Source organism: Bos indicus, chromosome 17 (assembly GCF_029378745.1).
Source record: "Bos indicus isolate NIAB-ARS_2022 breed Sahiwal x Tharparkar chromosome 17, NIAB-ARS_B.indTharparkar_mat_pri_1.0, whole genome shotgun sequence".
Taxonomy (NCBI): domain Eukaryota; kingdom Metazoa; phylum Chordata; class Mammalia; order Artiodactyla; family Bovidae; genus Bos; species Bos indicus.
In genome coordinates this window covers 70,887,413-70,910,709 of record NC_091776.1, presented here as the reverse complement: position 1 = coordinate 70,910,709, position 23,297 = coordinate 70,887,413, and the positions used below count along the sequence as shown (strand labels likewise).

General features: G+C 53.9%; 1 protein-coding gene across 3 annotated transcripts in view; it reads right to left on the bottom strand.

Annotated features, from left to right (window-relative positions):
• LOC109571160 (immunoglobulin lambda-1 light chain-like) overlaps nucleotides 1-23,297 on the bottom strand; it is a 230,055-nt gene that overhangs the window by 180,253 nt on the left and 26,505 nt on the right. Inside the window, exons 1-2 of one of the 3 annotated variants that reach the window (XM_070769909.1) lie at nucleotides 13,821-13,895; nucleotides 13,408-13,711 (exon numbers count right to left, since the gene is read on the bottom strand). The exons of 1 other annotated variant lie outside the window; for it this stretch is intronic. In XM_070769909.1, coding sequence (XP_070626010.1) covers nucleotides 13,408-13,711; nucleotides 13,821-13,875 — 359 coding nt within the window. In that variant the 5' untranslated portion in view covers nucleotides 13,876-13,895. Of the gene's footprint in view, nucleotides 1-13,407; nucleotides 13,712-13,820; nucleotides 13,896-23,297 lie in introns of those variants that run through there. One more of the 3 variants, XM_070769907.1, reaches the window with a different exon arrangement.

The following is a 23,297-nucleotide window of genomic DNA, read 5'->3' as shown; positions in this document are numbered from 1 at the left end:
AACTTCTCCTTGTCTTTTAGCCACCACCATTTCGGACCCCTTTTCCCTATTCTACCTACCTGACACTTTCACGCACAGGATCCTGTGCATCACATTGACCCCTCCCGGGCCCTGGGCCGGGTCTCTATGCCTGAGGGCGGCCAGAGGGCTGTCAGGGGTGGGTTCTGTGTGTCTCAGGAGTGGGAGGTCACAGCTGGGAGCCCTGAGCAGAGGCCACCAGGGCTTGTCAGGGAGCTCTGTCCGGGGACCCAGCTCCGCCTCCCACTACCCACCTTCAGGAATGGACCCCGAGCACCCCCCGCCCCTTGTCCAGGCCCAGACACACATCCTGTGACCTGGAGAGTAGAGCCCTCAAGGACAGATCCCTCCCCCTTCTCTGTGTGCTGTCCCCTCTTTAGCACCAGGCCAGATGCTCCTTCTGTGTCCCCCTGAGCTCAGGGCCATCATGCTGCTGCTACTAAGTCGCTTCAGTCGTGTCTGACTCTGTGCGACCCCATAGACGGCAGCCCATCAGGCTTCACCGTCCCTGGGATTCTCTAGGCAAGAACACTGGAGTGGGTTGCCATTTCCTTTTCCAATGCATGAAAGTGAAAAGTGAAAGTGAAGTCGCTCAGTCGTGTCCGACTCCCAGCGACCCATGGACTGAAGCCTACCAGCCTCCTCCATCCATGGGATTTTCCAGGCAAGAGTACTAGAGTGGGGTGCCATTGCCTTCTCCGAATAGATACCTAAATTTAACTGAAAAAAATGTTGTGGTTCGGTCACTAAGTTGTGTCCCACTCTGGCTCTGTTTTAATTTTGCATTGCCATGGTACTATTTCTAAAACATACTTTTCCTTGTAGATTCTGTTCTTTAAATAAGATTATTTTAAAGACTTTCTGACATGTATGGCATCTCCACTAAAGGATTTTCATGTCTTAGCAGGACGTTCTCTCTGTGAAACAGGGCAGGCTGAGTTATCAGAGCCATGGGTCGGTCTCAGATCTGAGATGAGACACAGGACATGACAAGGCAGATCAGCTGTTCTCAGGAATCTCAGACAGGACCATGGGGATCAAACCTGACTTAGGCGTGGTCCAGACAGAGCAGCAGTCACGGCCCCGGGGGCAGAGCCCCAGGACAGGGCCTGCTTTCCCAGCCCAGGGCCCCAGCAGCTTCTCCCGGGCTCACTGTGCATAAAGTCAGTCCCACAGCAGCTGAGCACAGACACTCCTCAGCCAGGAATCATTTCCCTGGTCTCAGGACCAGGGTTTCTCTTCCCTCCTGACTCCTGACTCGATGGGCACACGGGATGGAGTGTGAACATTCACGGGGTAAATCAGCTGCTGGGTGGGCATCACTGGGTCCCCTGGGAAATGAGGGGGAACCAGGGGTGGAACAGGGAGGGGTCGAGCTGGGGTCACACCTGAGAGCCGGAAACCTGAGGCTTCTTGGGAAGGAAGGGTTAGAGAGGTTCAAGGAGGGGGATGAGGAAGTGAATGTTTCAGGAAGATCTGGAAACTCGTTCATGACTCTCTAAGAGCATGAGCTTGGTCACCACTGTGGAGGTCAACAGTGTATGTTTGTAGAAAGAGCAAGGCCCAGAATTGGGAGGAAAGTCATGAATGAGGGGAGCGGGAGGGCAGGCTCTGAGCAAAGAGATGAGGAGGAGCAGGCGCAGGCTGAGGAGAGCGGGAGGGGTGCATGGGGTGGGTCTGGGGGCTCCTCCCCTCCCCTGTTTCTGGAAAGAGGGTGGGGACTGATGACCACCTGACCCCTTCACCCTCCAATTCTGGGTGCTCAACCCCGGGTGCAGCTTCAGTCCCAGGAGGAGGCCTGGGGGCCGCGGCTCTGAGTCTGCCCCCTGAGAGGAACCACCTGCTCTCACATCCAACTCAGTCCGCTGAGCCCGGGTGCAGGGCCAGCTCAGGGGACCATGGGGGTGCGTTGAGGGGCTGCCAGTTCTGAGCAGGTGCACAGCGCCCCCTGGTGACGCACCCGGGGAACGTTCTCGGCGGTGAGAGTGGGAGCAAGGTGCCGCTCAGTTACTTGGTTCTCAATCCTGTCTGACCCTTTTGCGACCCCGTGGACTCTAGCCCACCAGGCTCATCTGTCCGTGGGATTCTCCAGGCAAGAACACTGGAGAGGGCTGCCGTTTCTTGCTCCAGAGGATCTTCCCACCCCAGGGACAGAACCCACTTCTCTTATGTCCCTTGCATTGGCACCGGGTTCTTTACCTCTAGTGACACCTGGGAAGCCTTATGAGAGGAAGCAGGGCCGCTCTTTTTTCCTGTCACCAAACACTCTGTCAATAAACAAATGAGTGAATTGAATAGCAATAAGTATTACACGTCTTTGATAGTGTGCAGATACTTCTTTTTTATTTCTCCTATTATACTTTCAGGTGATTCTGACTACTTTTTCTTCTTTTCCTACATTTGTCTCCTTTTCCTTAGGACCCAACAGTGTTTGTATTTGCTCATCAAATAGATTTGATGATTTGTCCCTAAAAACATCTGTCACCTGATCTCATCATCTCAGGCATCTCACCAGTGATGTCTATGCCTTCTCACTTCCCTTCATTATTTAGTTTCCTGGTTCTTGATAGAAGTGACGATTTTTACTGGATCCTGGACTGTGTGGAAATTGCTTAAAGAAACTCTGGGTTCCATTTCCTTTTCCTTTAACAGGAGATGCTGCTGTGGTGGAAGTTCAGGGATGTGCATTCGCTGCCCACGGACCCAGCAAGGGCGGCACTGACCCCACTGCTCTGTGCTGCTGACTCCGACATGGGAACTGGGGGCAACTGCTGTGAGCAGCTCCTTCATCCTGGGGCGTGTGAACACCCCTTGTGTGCCGCTGGCCTAGTGAGGGGAGTTGGGCTGAGGGGGCAGCTGTGCTGCAGTCAGGGGACACACAGACACTGGTTTCCATGGTCTCAGGGACACCAGGGAGGGAGGGGCAGACACCTTCCCCTGGGAGCCCCATGGCTGTGCGGGAAGTAGTTTTTTGTCTCCTTCTGCTGTGGCCTGAAGCACTGTGCAAACTTTCAATCTGTCAGCCCATGAGAAATAGTAATAATCAGTGTCGTCCTCAGACTGAACTGAGGTGGTCAGAGAGACCGACTTGCCAGACTTGGAGCCAGAGAATCAATCTGGGAGTGCTGAGGGTCGTGTGCTATTTTCATAGATGAGAAGTGTGGGGGCCTTTCCTGGGAGCTGTTGGTACCAGCTCACAGAATAACCCCAGGGTTGTTGCTGCTTCCAGTGCAGGAGAGGGTGACCCTCTGACCCAAAGTCCTGGACACGGAGGGCAGCTGAGTCAGCACAGCCTGGGCCCAGGATCCTGGAAGGGGGAGAGACAGAGATGGTGACTCGGGGGTCCAGACACAAGAGCAGAGAGAAGGGCCCGTGTGTCTTCTGAGGGCCCTTCCCCTGTCCCTGCATCCAGTCACCTGTGCAGAGAGTGACCAGGGTGAGGATCAGAGGGGACCAGGCCGTGGTGGACACGGTCAGGGCGTCCTGCCATCTGTGGCCCCACAGCTGAGCAGAGGGTCCCCACCTCTCCGCCCCCTCATCATACTGAGAGAGGGAGTGTTCATTCATGCAAATAACCCCACCATTGCCCCCATACTCCACCGCGCAGCTCTCTGACCCCTCCCCGGGCTCTGGATCAGGTCCCTGTGTCTGAGGGTGCCCAGGAGGTGGCAGGGGTGCGGCTGTGGGTGGTCCAGGGTTGGGAGCTCACAGCTGGGAACCCTGAGCTGAAGCCACCATGCAGTGCCAGGAGACTGGGCCCAGCTCTCACACACCAACCCTCAAAAACTGCCCCGGAGCCCCCTGGCGTCCAGGCCCAGATAAGCATCCTATGATGTGCTGATCAGAGCCTCTCAGGGACAGATCCTGCTCCCTGCTCTGGGCACTGTCCCCTCCTTAGCGACAAAATCCACTTTTGTGTCCCCCATGACCTCAGGGCTGACCGTGGCCTCCCCTCAGGCCCTTCAGCACGAGTCTGTCCATGGCGTCCTGGCTGCTTAAGGGGTCAGGACTGAGAGGGCGTCTGGAGGCCATCTCACGTGGAGGGTTGTATACTAAACAGGAGCCCGGGATTGGGTAGGAAAGTCATGAAGCATAAGAGGAGGAGAGGGGCCCCGAGGAAAGCGCTGAAGAGGAGCCAGAGGAGGCAGGGGGGAGCTGAGGGACGGGGGCTCGGCTCTGGGGTCTCCTCCCTTCTCTGCTCCTGGGGAAGCGGGTAGAGTCTGTTGACCCTGAACAGGATGCCCTCTAATTCTGGGTACTCAGAGCTGTTTGCAGCTTCACTCCCAGAGCTTGAGGGCTCGGGGCTCTAAGTCCCTCTCCTGAGAGGAAGCATCTGCTGAGACCTCCAACTCAGTCCACTGAGCCCAGGGACAAGCCCGGGTCAGGGGACCATCTGGTGTGCTCAGGTCCCGCCAGTTCCGAGAGGGTGCACAGCGCCCCCTGGTGACGCGCTCGGGGAATGTCCACGGTGGGAAAATGTGAGGAAGGAAAGAGCTGCGTTTTCCAACCAAGAGCCCATCAGTGAGGGGAGTGTATCCTCTACCCACTGACCCAGCAACAGGGTGCTCTGACTCCACTGCTCTGTGTCTGACGCTGACCCGGGCACCTGGGGCAACTCCTGTCAGCAGCTCCTTCCACCCAGGGGTTTGAGACCACTCCTTGTTGGGCTGCTGCCTTCGGGGAGGGGAGCCAGGCTGAGGGGCGGTGCTGCGGCTCTTGACGCTCAGCTCCCTGGATTCTGAGGACTAGGGACACCGGGGAGGGAGGGGGTGATCGCGGGGCCAACCACCGGCCCCCATCTCACATTCAGCACTGATGACCCAGGTGGGGTCAGGCTCAGGTCTTCCTGGCCCCACAGTCACCAGCAGGGGGGACGGGGGTGCACACGAGCCTGCTTTCCCCCGGCTCGGGCTCCCCTTGTTGCTGCTCCATCTCCCCGCGCACTGTTTGTGGGACGGGGCCTGGGGGCGGTAAGTGCTGAGGAGCCCAGCCATGACCTGGCATCCCGGCCCCCAGGGAGTCAGCCCAGCGTGTGGGAATTTTTGGAGCCAGTTCTGAGTAAGGTTCTTCCAGGAGCATAAGTCCTCCCATGAGCCTCGAGGTGTGTCCGTAGACAGCACAGGTTTGGGGAAATTCCTCCCAACTTCCAGTCTTACGCTTAAATAAAGACACAGTTTTCCTCATGGCCTCGGATGTGAATTGTGTTTCTGGGGGTTTTGGATTTATCAAAACCCAAAAACTGGGAGTGAATGTGTTATGGGGAATTAACATGCCTGGACTGAATTGTAAAACAATTCTCCGGGGTTATTTCCCAATAACAGACAAAGACATACATCTGGAATTTTGATGTTCCTAAATATTTGGGGAGAGGGGGCAGTTTCTTGTAAACCACAGATTCCTGCCACCAACAAAAGGCTGTGATCCAGGAGCTCCAGTTGGGAAACTGCACTCTAGAAGATTCCACTGGTGGTGCCCCTTTGGGTAAATGGAATATTAATTTGTCTGCAAGATCAAGTTCATGACGCTGTACATCTCTTAGTGTGATTTGAATGACAAGAGTCCTAATGGCAGTGGAGGGGGTCTGAGTCTCCCTGTGGAGCCAAGCCTCATTGCCAACAACAGGGGCAGAGAGGGGTCCCCTTAGAGAGATGGACACACCGGGGAGAGCTGGGAGGAGACACGTGGCCACGAACCACGGGACAGGAGACGGGCCCAGAGCCTCCCTCCCCATGGGGACCCTGACCTGTCCCAGCCCCTCCCTGCCTCTCCTGCCACTAAGCGCTGAGCCCTCTGAGCACAAGGGCAGATTTTGGTAGCACTTCCCCCATGGGCTACATCACTGTGGCATTGTAACTACCAGTTCCCAGACCACAGTAATAGTCGGCTTCTACCTCGGACTGGGCCCCCGAGATGGTGAGGGTGGATTTGTTTCCAGAGATGGAGCCAGAGAAGTGAGCAGGGACCCCAGAATATCGGCTGCTTGTGCTGTAGATAAGCAGTCGGGGAGCCTGGCCCGGGGTCTGCTGGTACCAGCTGGGCAGTTACTGGTAGTGACTGACCCAGAGCTCAGTCCACCGGTGAGGGTGACCGTCCCTCCTGGACACACTGACAGCGCTGGCTCCTGGACCACAGTCTGAGCATCCACCCCTAAAAGGAACAAGAGAGAGACAGGGGTTGTTATGGAGACAAGGGCCCTCAGAACCTGCTTGGAGGTGCCCCAAGGATACAGAGTCCCGGCCCCTGACCTGAGCCGTAAGTGAGGAGCCCGAGCAGAGGCACTGTCCAGGCCATGGTGGGGACCCTCCCAGGATGCGGCCTCCTCAGCCTCCTGGGCTGCAGGTGGAGTCCTGGGCCTTTTCATGCCTCCAGCCCGTCAGGAGGAGCAGGGGCCTCATGCAGATCACTTCCTCCTCTCCCTGCCCACGTCACCTGATGTCCCCTCGGGTGGGCGTTCTTGAAGGAGGCAGATGCTGGACCTCACGCAGAGTGGGGACAGCTTGGGGAGGAGCCCCTGAGTGACGGGGTGACGTCTGCCAGCAAATGTGCTCCTGTGACCTTGGTGACCTTGGTCCTCTGTCTCCTCCCCGAGTGTCTGAGGCTGAAGGAGGAGTTTGCAAGTCTTCCTCTGCTGCTGCTAAGTCACTTCAGTGGTGTCTGACTCTGTGTGATCCCACAGATGGCAGCCCACAAGGCTCCTCCATCCCTGGGACTCTCCAGGCAAGAACGATGGAGTGGGTTGCCATTTCCTTCTCCATTGTATACACGCATGCATGCTAAGTCACTTCAGTCGTGCCCGACTCTGTGTGACCCCATGGACAGGCTCCTCTGTCCACAGGATTCTCTAGGCAGGAATATTGGGGTGGGTTGCCATTTCCTTCTCCTAAGTCTTCCTCTCTTGCCCCAATAATCCAGCCCTTCCCACACCTGAGCCTGTCTTTAGAATACACTCTGTCTTCTCAGGGAACCCTGAGAAGTCTGTGTGGTGCTGTCCGTCCTCCAGCCCTGAGCCGAGCAGGAAATCCCGTAGCCTGTGTCTGCTGTGAAGGGTAAGGGGTGGCCCTTTAAGCACTCTTTTAAAGTGTCTCTAGTCCCAGCGCTGGGGAGACCAGGATGGGAGGTGGGGAGTGACATGCGGAGCCGCATGGGCAAGCTTATGCTGACAGCGTCCTGTGCTGTAAACAGCCATGACCACGTGGAGTACCTTCAATAGAACTGCGGGTTTCACGGGTAAAGGTCACCATCTCGTCATGCAATTATGACAGACGGCAAGTTCAGTTCCAACAAAGTTGGGACACATGTTTCATCATCAGAAATAGAAGAACACGGTATGTGAACAGGTAGGTGTGGTGAGCATCATGGACCTTGTAAAACTCCCTCCCGGGTGGTTCTGGGTGGAGCCGACAGACCCGGGATGGAGGAGGGGTGTCGGGGCAACGAGGAGGAGAAGGAGCTCAGACACCTCACGTTAACGTGTGTGGAAGAGACGGGAAAGTCTTGTTCATTCTTGTTTCTTTGACGTAAAAATGTAAATGCTCTTCTTATTTGTATTCATATTAGCATTGCTGCTAAAGTAGCTGTTTAATAAAATTCACATGATTTTTGTCAGAGGTGTTTGAGAACCTCAGCTCATAGAGGTGAAAAATATATATTCCTACTGAATTCTTTTCTTATTATATGAACATATTGATGACAGTTTGCTGAACTTTTGATTTCATATATTTCATGTCACAAGTGTATTAATAAAACGGGAAGGAACGAGTAAGGGAATCCCAAAAAGTGACATAATATCACTCTCCATTGTTCAATACAAAATGTTGAAATTGCCAAATAACACAACAGGGAACATTTTTAAATGACACAGATGGTGACAGAGGGTCCTTGCCTGCATCCCTCTTCCACTGGGAACACCCGGGTGTTCTGTGGGCAATGGGGCAGCCTCTGCAGGGGTCTCTCATCCCCTGTCCAGGTATACCTGGAGATCGAGGTTCCTGAAGGAAGTTCATTCGTGTTGTATGACCATCCCTCTGTCCTTGGTTGGATGTCAGGTCTGGGCACTGACCCCACGACAGAGCAGCAGGAACTGAGAGGCAAGCCTGTGGCTCTGAGCTGAAAGCTGCCCAGGTTCAGGACGTCACCCTCCAGTGAGGACCCTGCTGCCCACGTGGGCAAGAGACAACAGAGGAGGTGCCAGCCTGCCTGGCCAGGACCCTGATCTCTCCAGACCAGGCCTACAGCGCCCCCTGCTGGACTCAGACCTCCTCCTCCCCCACTTCACACCACAGCCTCCTGGAATGGCTTTCTCACACCTGCAGGTGGGTCTTCCTGATGTCACCGCCCAGGGCAGTAGAATGAGTCGCCTTCGTCTAGTTTGGGCCTGGTCATTGATTTTTCCAGGTACCTAATGAGAGATCCAACCAGTCCATCCTAAAGGAGACCAGTCCTGGGTGTTCATTGGAAGGACTGATGCTGAAGCTGAAAGTCCAATACTTTGGCCACCTCAGGCGAAGCACTGATTCATTGGAAAAGACCCTGATGCTGGGAGGGATTGGGGGCAGGAAGAGAAGGGGACGACAGAGGATGAAATGGCTGGATGGCATCACCTACTAGATGCACATGTGTTTGGGTGGACTCTGGGAGTTGGTGATGGACAGAGAGGCCTGGCGTGATGCGATCATGGGGTCGCAAAGAGTCGGACATGACTAAGTGACTGAACTGAACTGAACTGAACTGAACTGAATGACCTCAGACCCCTGAATGGTATGCTGATACACTTAAGAATTTCAGGATTCCCTGATGTCTGAGTTTGCTCCGCCGAGCTCGTGGGTTCACTGCCAGAACACAACCACCCGAACCTGAATTTCCAGGGTTCAAAAACCCAGCATTCCCGGGGGGTTGTGCCTGGTCATGATTCTGTCTGAGTTTCCTTCCCAGGTTGATAGGTAGTCAAGGTTGAATTTGCAAGGCCTCCCGGAGCCTTCCCAGCTGACTACATGGCTCTGTTCTTATTTCTCTCTTTGCAAAGAGAATAGGGAGGCTCTCAGGTACAACAAATCTCTTCTTGGTCACTTCCAGGGGTTCTCATTTACCCTTCATCGTGGTTCTCATAGTACTTCTTTTTGACTCAGATATTTAAAGATGTTTTTAGTCTAATTTTATAATCTTTCTATATTTAATGTTTGATATAAAAGATTATGCTTATAAATGGGAATCTCATCCTTGTCTGGGCTCCTGTTTCATCTCTGGTTGAGAAACCCTTATGACCGTTACCTGATTTTCATTGGACATGGTGAAGTCTAACGTTCTAACCTTCAATTGATAGAATCCATAGTTTTAATGGAGGTGGGTTGATAAGGTATGTTTCCAAAATAGTGACATTTATCCAATATCATCTCAAACAAGGAAGCACGGAGGGAAAAGGGGGAGAGATCATGAGGCAAAAGGGAGGAAATGAGCAAGTGAGGAGTCTGAGAGCCGCAACCTAATGGGGAGGGTCTCCCAGTACCTGGAGAGGAGTGCACTTCAGGCAGCAATCCCCGGAGAAAGGGAGGACACAGCTTCCCTAAGTGTCAGGGTTCAGGGCAGAGCACAAGGCTGGAGCAGGAGAGGGTCGTGTGGGGGTGGGAGAGGCCCCCTGGGGCTCCAGGGCACAGCTGCTGGACTTCTGCTTCCTCGACATCCTGCTCAGTACCTGTGAGGGACCCTGTGTGTCTGGGCACATGGGCATTCTGCTTGTATGCTTGTATTTGGAGACCAGAGCGAAAAGAAGACAGTGTCGTGGACCCCATAATGATGGACCAGGATGAGAGGTGAGACGGCCTGGATTTAATAGCACAAGTGAGAGCAGAGACCTGAACCAGCACTGGTGAGGTCACAGGCAGGGTCAGGGCAGTGATGGGTCGACGCGGGAGTACAGGCCAAGCTTTCTTCACACATCCCCATCACACGGGATTCCCTGTGGCTGTGGTTAGTGATGAGCTGTGTGACACTGATGACCAGCCTCCTCACCAGGCTGGGGTCCAGAATGATAAAGGAGTGTGGACTTGATCCTGGGCTTGTGGACCCACCAGGAGCCAGAGAACAGGGCTGAACCCCTGACTGTCCCTCACCTCTGTCCTGAGTCACAAAGGCAGAGCCTTGCCTGGAATCTCTTGTCATCATTGCCTCGGTGATCCCTGCTTCCCCGCTGACCCTTCTACAGGACATGGAGCCCTTGGATCTGGACTCATCACAGGAGTCACAGGCAGAGGGACATGGGCACATCCTGTGGAGCCCCTGTTCCTGACAGTCCGGAGACCACCCCAACCCGGAAGCAGGAAATGCTCCAATGGGGTGGAGAGGAGAGGAGGGGAGGGCAGGACACAGCCCGCACCTGTGGGTCAGGCAACCACTCCCAGGCTTCCCTGCCTCCTGCGATGTATCAGCGGTGCCCCTCACTCCTCACGCTCTCTGCTCTGCCCCTTCAGGAGCAGGGTTCACACCCTGGGGGATGATCTGCATGCTGGGATGGTCCACGGCCTCTGCTGAAGGCGCATCTGGGAAAGACTCCTGCCCCTGATCTCAAGTGAGGGAGCTCAGCTCCACAGCTCCCTTGATCACACGGATGACCAGGGTGCACTTCAGCGGTATCAGAAATTGTTTACATTTTCTGAGACTTCAGCAAAACTGACTGTACAACTGAGAGTAGACATACTATGAACCAGAGCATACCTCAGGAATGAATTGATTCTGGGGTATTATTTAACATTTGACGGTTGTCTAAGAATAAGCCCCTGACAGGCTGAGCCTCTCGTCCCAGTTTCCCATCTACCTGTGTCGCTGTGAGAAGCCCTGTTGCACCAGCCTGCACGGTCAGAGTCAGCTTCATGCTCAGGCTGCAGCCCAGAGATGAGCAGGAGGCCCACGTTGGCCGAGGCATCTTTGGATCCAGAAAACCCACGGGGACCCTGGAGCCTGGTCCTTACTGGAGTCTGAGTGGTAGGACCGGAGGACCGAGGAGGGCTCGCTGGCTTCTGCCGGCTCCAGTAACAGCAGAGTGGCCGACACTGATGTCACTGCTCAGGGTGCAGGGAGCCATAGAGTCAGCTGTGGTCTGTGAGGGAACAGGGGTCTCCACACACACAGGCCCTGAAACCATTGCCAGTCACAGCAGTCCAGGGCCTCAGGGCTGCAGTGTGGTCACTCACAGCAGCACCAGGTCTAGGGGCTAAGCTAGGTCTCCCCTGAGAAACCATTAATAAACAGGGGTGGCCTCAACGTACTTGCAACCTTTCAGAAGAAAGTTAACAATGCTGCTGCTGCTGCTAAGTCGCTTCAGTCGTGTCCCACTCTGTGCAACCCATACGGCAGCCCACCAGGCTCCCCCGTCCCTGGGATTCTCCAGGCAAGAACACTGGAGTGGGCTGCCATTTCCTTCTCCAACGCATGAAAGTGAAAAGTGAAAGGGAAGTCCTCAGTCGTGTCCAAATCTTAGCGACCCCATGGACTACAACCTACCAGGCTCCTCCATCCATGGGATTTTCCAGGCAAGAGTACTGGAGTGGGGTGCCATTGCCTTTTCCAAAGTTAACAATACAACCATTAATTTAAGATTCTCCTGAGATACCAAATGAAAATATTAGAAAACCACGTGAGAATTGATCAGAACTTAAAATGATCACGTGTCTGTACAAGTCAGTGGGAACGTTGTGGAGTATTCTAGATTCACTTTCCCCTTACGCTCTTACATGGAGCAGAAGAACAGGAAGAGCAGGGAAGGGGCTTCCGGGGGAAATTTGTGCTGTAAGTTGTGAAGTGTGGCCACAACATTCTTATTCTCACCACATGAAACGAAATATGACTTTATGTCCATTTCTGAGCTGCTGCTACAGTGTCCGCCTCCCACAATGTGCAGTAATTGTGTTCCTTGCTCAGGAGCTGTGTGTGAGGCCCGATTCCACCAGCCAAAGGTCCAAACTGCTTGATTTGGAGCCTATTAAGCAAGGTTCCTCTGACACAGTGGAAAATACGTCATTTTTTGTGTATGAAAATTGAGGATAAGGCAAATTTAAGGCTTAAGGGAAAAGGGAGAATTAGAAGGAATAATCCTATTTATTCCAAAATACATCACTGTTAACTGTGGCCCCACAGCCCAGGCAGCCAACGTGCAGACCCCGCACGTGTGTGTGAAAAGGCAGTGACAGGGAGCAGGACACAGGCGTGTGACCTGTGCTCCATGACCCCACGTGTGGGTGAGGCCAGGAGCTCAGGGTTGGGGTCACTTCCCCCTGGGTGAGGCCTCCTGTGAGCAGCAGGGCTGAGTCCCAGCTGAGCAGGAACAATCAGCCTTGTCCTCGGGCTGGGCCCCACCTGACTCGGAGCCCTCCAGCCTCGCTGAGACCCTGCGGGCGGGTTGTGACTCCTGTGTCAGGAGCTTGGGACTCAGCACGACTGAGCTGGCAGCCAAGTTGCCCCCTTAGTGCCAACAGTGTTGCTGTTCCCAGGCAGGTGAGTGTGGCTGAGCGTCCATGGAGTCACCGACCCTGGCTGAGTCCCCCCTGCCTGAGCCCCGGACACCAGGAGGGGACAGAGGAGGCTGAGAGCAGGACCTGCTCCCTGTGCAGGAGAGGGCCCATGGCGTGGGGGTCTGCCAGGGCTGAGAGACGTTGATGGACCCCCAATTCGGACACTGAGATAGAGACTAACAGACCCTGTGTCCCCAGTGATGGGAGACAGATTTTCTGTGTCCTTTGAGACCCTCTCCTGGGAATGGGCTGCTGTGGGGGCGGGTGGGGGCGGATTTGAGGACAGAGGGGAGAGAGGAGCCTCCATGCAAGGGCAGACGCCTCGATGACCTGGATCCAGGGTGGGGCAGCAGCAGCAGAAGGTCCAGCAGAGCCTGAGCAGGAAACCCCTGGGCTGCCCCACTCCCACAGTTTGACAGGAATCCTGGTCTAGTCCCCCGCAGGCCTGGAGCCCTGAAGGAGCCTGAGAGGCGGTCACAGGAAAGGCAGGAGCAGCAGCCTGGGCCTCACCTCAGCCCAAGGACAGCCGAGGACCTGAGGTGTCCTGAATCAGACGCAGCTGGACGCTGTCTCTCTGGTTCTGACCTGACCGTCATGGACTCTGTCTGCCAGAACCTGCCTCTGGCATTCAGGGCCTTCTGCTCAACTTCAGATATTCATATAAAATGTGGTTGTCAAAAGCAAAGCCTTGGTGAGGGCGCAGAATGAAGAAGAACTGAAAGGATTTCCCAGACCAATTTCCTGGTGTGGGGCTCAGACCCCCGTTTTAAATCAAACAAACAACAGAAATGTCTGCATTGGCAGAAGATGCTTCAGCCCCGAGAGGCCCGTGACTTCGGGGAGAGCAGGTTTTTGTCTCACTTCCCCCCTGGCCTGGAGCACTGTGACAGTACTGCTACTGCTGTCACCAGCTGCACAGAAATAATCCGCCTCGTCCTCAGCCTGGAGCGAGCTGATGGTCAGGGTGGCTGTGTTGCCAGACTTGGAGCCGGAGAATCGGTCGGGGACCCCCGAGGGTCGACTGCTACTACCATAGATGATGGTTCTGAGGCCCGATCCTGGGACCTGTTGGTACCAGCCCACAGCATAACTACCGATGTTGCTGCTGCTTCCAGAGCAGGTGATGGAGACCCTCTGGCCCAGGGAGCCGGACACGGAGGACGGCTGAGTCAGCACAGCCTGGGCCCAGGATCCTAGAAGGGAGAGAGACAGAGATGGTGAGTCTGGGGTCCAGACACGATAGCGGGGAGCACAGCATGTGTGTCTTTCCAAGACCTCTCCCCTGTCCCCGCATCCAGTCACCTGTGCAGAGAGCGACCAGGGTGAGGAGCAGAGGGGACCAGGCCATGGTGGACATGGTCAGGGCGTCCTGCTGTCTGTGGCCCCACAGCTGAGCAGAGCATCCCCACAGCACTCCTTCCCCTCTTCATATGCTGAGAGGGGGCGGGGCCTTTCATGCAAATGACCGTCCTTCCCACACCACCCCCACAATGCTCTGATCACCTCTGGGACCTGGGTCAGCTTCCTGTGCCCTAAGGAGTCCAGTGGGTGATCAGAGGCAGGGTTTGTGGGGCTTGGGGATGGGAGGTCACAGCTGGGAACCCTGAGCAGAAAGCACCTGGAAGCACCAGGGGACTCATCTCAGATCTCAGCTGCAGACCCACAGGAATGGCTTTGGATGGCCCCCTGGTGTCCTGGCCCAGACATACATCCTGTGACCTAGTGATCAGAGCTCTTAGAGTCAACTTTCCCAAAACTGGCTTTGAAGTTACACAGTTCAGGAAGAGTTGTGTTGGAAAAAAAGATCCAGGTGTAATTTACCCTGTAGTGCATGTGAGTGTTACACAGTGGATGTGTGACTTTGAGATTTTAAATGAACCAAAATGTGATCATGGAGTAGGAAAAATCTAAGGTCATCACTTAAAATAGATGCCTAAACTTAACTGAAGAAAATGTTGTGGTTCAGTCACTAAGTTGTGTCCGACTCTGGCTCTGTTTTAATTTTGCATTGCCATGGTACTATTTCTAAAACATAATGTTCCTTGTAGATTCTGTTCTTTAAATAAGATCATTTTAAAGCCTTTCTGACAAGCATCTCCACTAAAGGATTTTCATGTCTTAGCAGGATGTTCTCTCTGTGAAACAGGGCAGGCTGAGTTATCAGAGCCATGGGTCGGCCTCAGATCTGAGATGAGACACAGGACATGACAAGGCAGATCAGCTGTTCTCAGGAATCTCAGACGGGACCATGCACATGGTCAGACAGAGCAGCAGTCACGGCCCCAGGGGCAGAGCCCCAGGACAGGGTCTGCTTTCCCAGCCCAGGGCTCCAGCAGCTTCTCCCGGGCTCACTGTGCATAAAGTCAGTCCCACAGCAGCTGAGCACAGACACTCCTCAGCCAGGAATCATTTCCCAGGTGTCAGGACCAGGCTTTCTCTCCCCTCCTGAATCCTGACTCGATGGGCACATGGGACAGAGTGTGAACGTTCACGGGATAAATCAGCTGCTGGGTGGGCATCACTGGGTCCCCTGGGAAATGAGAGGGAACCAGGGGTGGAACAGGGAGGGGTCGAGCTGGGGTCACACCTGAGAGCCGGAAATCTGAGGCTTCTCGGGAAGCAAGGGTTAGAGAGGTTCAAGGAGGGGGATGAGGAAGTGAGTGTTTCAGGAAGATCTGGAAACTCGTTCATGACTCTCTAAGAGCATGAGCTTGGTCATCACTGTGGAGGCCAACAGTGTATGTTGTAGAAAGAGCGAGGCCCAGAATTGGGAGGAAAGTCACGAATGAGGAGAGCGGGAGGGCAGGCTCTGAGCAGAGATGAGGAGGAGCGGGCGCAGGCTGAGGAGAGCTGGAGGGGTTCACTGGGTGGGCTCTAGGGGCTCCTCCCCTCCTCTCTTTCTGGGAAGAGGGTGGGCACTGATGACTACCTGACCCCTTCACCCTCCAATTCTGGGTGCTCAGCCCCGGGTGCAGCTTCAGTCTCAGGAGGAGGCCTGGGGGCCGCGGCTCTGAGTCTGTCCCCTGAGAGAAAGCACCTGCTCTCACATCCAACTCAGTCCGCTGAGCCCGGGTGCAGGGCCAGCTCAGGGGACCATGGGGGTGCGTTGAGGGGCTGCCAGTTCTGAGCAGGTGCACAGCGCCCCCTGGTGACGCACCCGGGGAACGTTCTCGGCGGTGAGAGTGGGACCAAGGTGCCGCTCAGTTTCTTGATTCTCAATCCTGTTTGACTCCTTTGCGACCCCGTGGACTCTAGCCCACCAGGCTCATCTGTCCATGGGATTCTCCAGGCAAGAACACTGGAGAGGGTTGCCGTTTCTTGCTCCAGAGGATCTTCCCACCCCAGGGACAGAACCCACTTCTCTTATGTCCCTTGCATTGGCACCGGGTTTTTTACCTCGAGCGACACCTGGGAAGCCTTATGAGAGGAAGCAGGGGCGCTCTTTTTTCCTGTCACCAAACACTCTGTCAATAAACAAATGAATGAATTGAATAGCAATAAGTATTACATGTCTTTGATAGTGTGCAGATACTTCTTTTTTATTTCTCCTATTGTATTTTCAGGTGATTCTGACTACTTTTTCTCTTTTTCCTACATTTATCTCCTTTTCCTTAGGATCCAAGAGTGTTTGTACTTGCTCATCAAATAGATTTTATGATTTGTCCCTAAAAACATCTGTCACCTGATTTCATCATCTCAGGCATCTCACCAGTGATGTCTATGCCTTCTCACTTCCCTTCAATATTTAGTATTCTGGTTCTTGATAGAAGTGACAATTCTACTGGATACTGGATTCTGTGGAAATTGCTTGTAGAAACTCTGGGTTCCATTTCCTTTTCCTTTAACAGAAAATGCTTCTGTGGTGGAAGCTCAGGGATGTGCGTTCACTGCCCAGTGACCCAGCAAGGGCGCACTGACTCCCCTGCTCCGTGCTGCCGACTGCGACCTGGGAGCCGGGGGCAATTGCTGTGAGCAGCTCCTTCATCCAGGGGCGTGTGACCACCCCTTGTGTGCCGCTGGCCTAGGGAGGGGAGTCAAGCTGAGTGGTCAGCTGTGCTGCAGTCAGGGGACACTCATTTCTGCTGGGTTCCGTGGTCTCAGGGACTCCAGGAAAGGAGGGGCAAACACCTTGCCCTGGGAGCCCCATGGCTGTGGGGGAAGCAGGTTTTTGTCTCCTTCTCTCTGGCCTGAAGCACTGTGCAAACTTTCAAGCCATCAGCCCATGAGAAACAGTAATAATCAGGATCATTCAGCATGAACTGAGGTGGTCAGAGAGGCTGAGTTGCCAGACTTGGAGCCAGAGAATCAATCTGGGAGGCCTGAGGGTCGTTTGCTATTTTCATATGTCAGGAGTCTAGGGGCCTTTCCTGGGAGCTGTTGGTACCAGCTGACATAAAGACCCCCAGTGTTGTTGCTCCTTCCAGTGAAGGAGAGGGTAATCCTCTGACCCAAAGTCCCGAACATGGAGGGCGGCTGAGTCAGCACAGCCTGGGCCCAGGATCCTGGAAGGGGGAGAGACAGACATGGTGACTCTGGGGTCCTGACAGGAGAGCAGGGAGCAGGGCCTGTGAGTCTTCCCAGGGCCCTTCCCCAGTCCCCCCATCCAGTCACCTGTGAAGAGAGCGACCAGGGTGAGGAGCAGAGGGGACCAGGCCATGGTGGACACAGTCAGGGCGTCCTGCCTTCTGTAGCCTCACAGCTGAGCAGAGTGTCCCCACACCGCTCCTTCCCCTCTTCATACCCTGAGAGGGGGAGGGTCCTTTCATGCAAAGGATCCCGTGCATCACACTGACCCTCCCAGGCCCTGGGCCAGGTCTCTATGCCTGACGGTGGCCAGAGAGTTGTCAGGGGTAGGGCTCTGTGGGCCTCAGGAGTGGGAGTCACAGCTGGGAGCCCTGAGCAGAGGCCACCAGGCCTTGTCAAGGAGCTCTGTCGGGGGGCCCAGCTCTGCCTCCCACCACCCAGCTTCAGAAATGGACCTCGAGCGCCCCCCACCCCTTGTCCAGGCCCAGACACACATCCTGTGACCTGGAGAGCAGAGCCCTCAAGGACAGATCCTGCCTCCTGCTCTGTGCACTGTCCCCTCTTTAGCACCAGACCAGGTGCCCCTTCTGTGTCCCCCTGAGCTCAGGGCCATCATGGGCTCCCCTCAAATCCTCAGGATGAATCTGTCCAGGGCTTCCATGACTGCTTAGGGGTCAGGACCGAGGGGCATCTGAGACACAAATTCCTCTCAGATCAGGATCAGGTCAGGGCAGTGCCAGCCCCGGAGCGGGAAGGTGGGTCTCCTTCTGTGCAGGACAGCAGGGTCCCTCCTCTGTGGGCCTCCTCCCTGGTGGGCAGAGCCCTCCTTCCTCTGTGTGTCCCCTCAGCAATGAGGAAGAGGGGGCAGTTCTCTGAGGAGGGGGTGAAGGTGTGGAGAGAGGCCTGAGGTGGGACTCAGCGTTCCTAAATGCCTGGATCTTTACTGTGTGTTTGAACAAAAGAGCCTCTTGATGAAAGCGAAAGAGGAGAGTGAAAAAGTTGGATTAAAACCCAACATTTAGAAAACTAAGGTCATGGCATCTGGTCCCATCACTTCACGGCAAATAGATGGGGAAACAGTGGAAACTGAAAGACTTCGCGTTTGGGCTCCAAATCACTGCAGATGGGGACTGCAGCCATGAAATTAAAAGACGCTTGCTCCTTGGAAGAAAAGCTATGACCAACCTAGACAGCATATTAAAAAGCAGATACATGACTTTGCCAACAAAGGTCTGTCTAGTCAAAGCTATGGTTTTTCCAGTAGTCATGGAAAAGTTGAGAGTTGGACTATAAAGACAGCTGAGCACCAAAGAAACGATGCTTTTGAACTCTGGTGTTGGAGGAGACTTTTGAGAGTCCATTGGACTGCAAGGAGATCCAACCAGTCCATCCTAAAGGAAATCAGTCCTGAATATTCATTGGACGGACTGATACTGAAGCTGAAGCTCCAATACTTTGGCCACCTGATGCAAAGAACTGACTCATTTGAAAAGACCCTGATGCTGGGAAAGATTGAGGAAAGGAGGAAAAGCAGATGACAGAGGATGAGATGGTTGGATGGCATCTCCAACTCAATGGACATGAGTTTGAGTAAACTCCAGGAGTTGGTGATGGACAGGGAAGCCTGGCGTGCTGCAGTCCATGGGGTCGCAAAGAGTCGGACATGACTGAGCTACTGAACTGAACAGAACTTACTGTGTGTGAAGCCTTCCACACGCTGGACCCTGTCCCATGGCCTGTCTTATGAAGTGGCCCCTCCCGGGCGTCTGTCCTGCAGGCACAGGGCACCGGCTGCAGGGAACAGGCCTGGTGATGCTCCTGGCAGTTTTTATTGAGACTCTGAAGGGCTCTGAGCAGGGTGTGTCCCCAGGGATCCTGATACATAATAGCTGTTAGGACCAACCATCCCAAATAGCAGGTTAGAGAAGGAAGAGGTCGAAGTGATTGGTTGGAAAAGAACGGTTGACTGTAGCTTGCCCTGCACTGGTGAGGTGTTATACTCTGGGTGTGTGAAGTTTTAAACGAACCAAATGTGGTAATGGATTAGTGAAAATCTACAGTCATTCCTTAAAATCTGTGCATGAATTAAACTGACGGAAAATCGACGTTCTCTCTTAATATTTCACTTACAAGGGTACAGTTCTGGAAAACTAATTATCATCGTAAGTTCTTTTTTGATTAAAAAGTTCTTTTTAAATGACTTCATAGGTATCCTAGGAAATTTTAAATACTATCCAGTAAAAATATTTCTACAAAGATATTTGTATTCCTAACTTGTTTGGACTTTGACTGAGGCAGGGCTAGAACCAGCTCTTTCTGCCACATATTGCCTCTCCACTGGGGAGTGCTTATCTCTGAGCAGCCTGTGAAAACAGGGCAGGCTGAGGTATGGGAGCCATAGGTCAGCTCAGAGCTGACTTGAGGGAACGTGCATGACAGGTCAGGTCTGCTGACCTCGGACACTCAGAAGTGACCATAGGAAGATAGGCTGAGTTAAAGAAGGTCCAGGTAAGGCAGCAGTGACCGCCCTGGCCGGTAGGGGATGAGCTGGGGTCACACCTGAAGTCTGGAGACCTGAGGCTTCTCTGGTAGGAGGGCTAGAGAGGTTGCAAAGGAGGACAAGGCTGGTAAAGGAAGCCTGGAAACTGACCCATGACCTGATAGAGTGACGTTGGTCTGGAGGAGGAGGTCACTGGTGAAGGGTTGTAGAGAGGAGCCCAGATTGGGGAGGAAAGTCATGGATCAGAGGGGTGCTCTTAGGAAAGAGCAAGAGAGGAGCAGAAAAGGCTGCAGGGAGGGGGAGCGGTGCAAGGGGTTATTATGTATTCCTACTGAATTCTTTTCTTATTATATGAACATATTGATGACAGTTTGGCTGAACTTCTGATTTCATATATTTCATGTTACAAGTGTTAACGTAAAGTATTAATAAAACGGGAAGGAACGAGTAATGGAGCCACAAAAACTGACACAATATCAGTTTCCATAGTTCAATTCAAAATGTTGAAATTGCCAAATAACCCAACAGGGAACGTTTTTAAATGACACAGATGGTGACAGAGGGTCCTTGCCTGCATCCCTCTTCCACTGGGAACACCCGGGCGTTCTGTGGGCAATGGCGCAGCCTCTGCAGGGGTCTCTCATCCCCTGTCCAGGTATCCCTGGAGGCCGAGTTTCCTGAAGGAAGTTCATTCTTGTTGTATGACCGTCCCTCTGTCCTCAGTTGGATTTCAGGTCTGGGCACTGACCCAACAACAGAGCAGCGGGAACTGAGAGGCAAGCCTGTGGCTCTGAGCTGAGAGCTGCTGTGTTCCCTGGGGGCCCAGGTGCAGGACATCACCCTCCAGTGAGGCCCCTGCTGCCCACGTGGGCGAGAGCCAAGGGAGGAGGTGCCAGCCTGCCTGGTCAGGACCCTGGGCTCTTAGAACCAGGCCCACAGCGCCCCCTGCTGGACTCAGACCTCCGCCTCCCCCACTTCACACCATGGCCTCCTGGAAGGGCTTTCTCACACTTGCAGCTGGGTCTTCCTGATGTCACCGCCCAGGGCAGTAGAATGAGTCGCCTTCGTCTAGTTTGGGCCTGGTCATTGATTTTTCCAGGTACCTAATGAGAGATCCAACCAGTCCATCCTAAAGGAGACCAGTCCTGGGTGTTCACTGGAAGGACTAATGTTGAAGCTGAAACTCCAATACTTTGGCCACGTCATGTGAAGAGTTGACTCATTGGAAAAGACCCTGATGCTGGGAGGGATTGGGGGAGGAGGAGAAGGGGACGACAGAGGATGAGATGGCTGGATGGCATCACAGACTCAATGCATGAGTTTGGGTGAACTCCGGGAGTTGGTGATGGACAGGGAGCCCTGGCGTGATGCGATTCATGGGGTCACAAAGAGTCGGACACGACTGAGCGACTGAACTGAACTGAACTGAATGACCTCAGACCCCTCAATGGTATGCTAATACACTAACGAATTTCAGGATTCCCTGATGTCTGAGTTTGCTCCGCCTAGCTCGTGGGTTCACTGCCAGGACACAATCACCCGACCTGAGTTTCCAGGGTTCAAACTCCCAGTGTGCCTGTGGGTGGTACCTGGTCAGGATTCTGTCTGAGCTTCCTTCCCAGGTTGATAAGGAGTCAAGGTTGAATTTGCAGGGCCTCCCGGGACCTTCCCAGCCCAGACTGCATGGCTCTGCTCTTATTTCTCTCTTTGCAAAGAGAATAGGAGTCTCTCAGGAACAACAAAGCCCTTCTTGGTCACTTCCAGGGGTTCTCATTTACCCTTGATCATGGTCCTCACAGTACGTCTTTTTGACTCAGATATTTAAAGATGTTTTTAGTCTAATTTTATAATCTTTCAATATTAAACGTTTGATATAAAAAATTATGCCTATAAATGGGAATCTCATCCTTGTCTGGGCTGAGAAACCCATCCCAGACAAGGGTTTCATCTCTGTTTGAGAAACCCTTATGACCGTTACCTGATCTTCATTGGACATGGTGAAGTCTAATGTTCTAACCTTCAATTGTAGAATCCATAGATTTAATGGAGGTGAGTTTATAAGGTCTGTGTCCAAAATAGTGACATTTATCCAATATCATCTCAAACAAGGAAGCACGGAGGGAAAAGGGGGAGAGATCATGAGGCAAAAGAGGAGGAAATGAGCAAGTGAGGAGTCTGAGAGCCGCATCCTAACAGAAAGGGTCTCCCAGTTCCTGGAGAGGAGGGCTCTTCAGGCAGCAATCCCCGGAGAAAGGGAGGATCCAGCTTCCTTAAGTGTCAGGGTTCGGGGCAGAGCACAAAGGCTTGAGCAGGAGAGGGATGTGCGGGGGAGGGGGTAAGAGAGGCCCCCTGGGGCTCCAGAGCACAGATGCTGGACTTCTGCTTCCTCAACATCCTGCCCACTACCTGTGAGGGACCTTGTGTATATGGGCACATGGGCATTCTGCTTGTATTTGAAGACCAGACAGAAAAAGAGACAGTTTCATGGACCCCATAATGATGGACCAGGATGAGAGGTGAGACGGCCTGGATTTAATACCACAAGCGACAGCAGAGACCTGAACCAGCACTGGTGACGTCACAGGCAGGGTCAGGGCAGTGATGGGTCGACACAGGAGTAGAGGGCAAGCTTTCATCAGACATCCCCATCACACGGGGATTCCCTGTGGCTGTGGTTAGTGATGAGCTGTGTGACACTGATGACCAGCCTCCTCACCAGGCTGGGTCCAGAGTGATCAAGGATGGGGTGTGGACCCACCAGGAGGCAGAGAACAGGGCCTAACCCCTCAGTGTCCCTCACCTCTGTCATCGGACACAAAGGCAGGGACTTTGCCTGGAATCGCTTGTCATCACTGCCATGGTGATCCCCGCTTCCCCGCTGACCCTTCTACAGGACGTGGGGCCCTTGGATCTGGGCTCATCGGGGGCATCACAAGCAGAGGGACATGGGCACATCTTGGGGAGCCCCTGCTCCTGACAGTCCACAGACCACCCCAACCCTGAAGTAGGAAATGCTCCAATGGGGTGGAGACGAGATGAGGGGAGGGCAGGACACAGCCCACACCTGTGGGTCAGGAGAACCTCTCCCGGGCTTCCCTGCCTCCTGTGATGTATCACCGGCGCCCCTCAATCCTCACGCTCTCTGCTCTGCCCCTTCAGGAGCAGGGTTCACACCCTGGGGGACGATCTGCCTGCTGGGATGGTCCACGGCCTCTGCTGAAGGCGCATCTGGGAAAGACTCCTGCCCCTGATCTCAAGTGAGGGAGCTCAGCTCCACGGCTCCCTTGATCACACGGATGACCAGGGTGTACTTCAGTGGTATCAGAAATTGTTTTCATTTTCTGAGACTTCAGCAAAACTGACTGTACAATTGGGAGGAGACTTATTATGAACCAGAACATACCTCAGGAATTAATGGAATCTGGGGTATTATTTAGCATTTGACGGTGCTCTAAGAACAAGCCCCTGACAGGCTGAGGCTCTCATCCCAGTTTCCCGTCTACCTGTGTCTCTGTGAGAAGCCCTGTTGCACCAGCCTGCATGGTTAGAGATAGCCTCATCCTCAGGCTGCAGCCCAGAGACAAGCAGGAGCCCCGCGTTGGCTGAGGCATCTTTGGATCCAGAAAACCCGCGGGGACCCCAAAGACTGGTTCTTACTGGAGTCTGAGTGGTAGGACCGGAGGACTAAGGAGGGCTCGCTGGCTTCTGCTGGTTCTAGTAACAGCAGAGCGACCGACACTGATGTCACTGCTCGG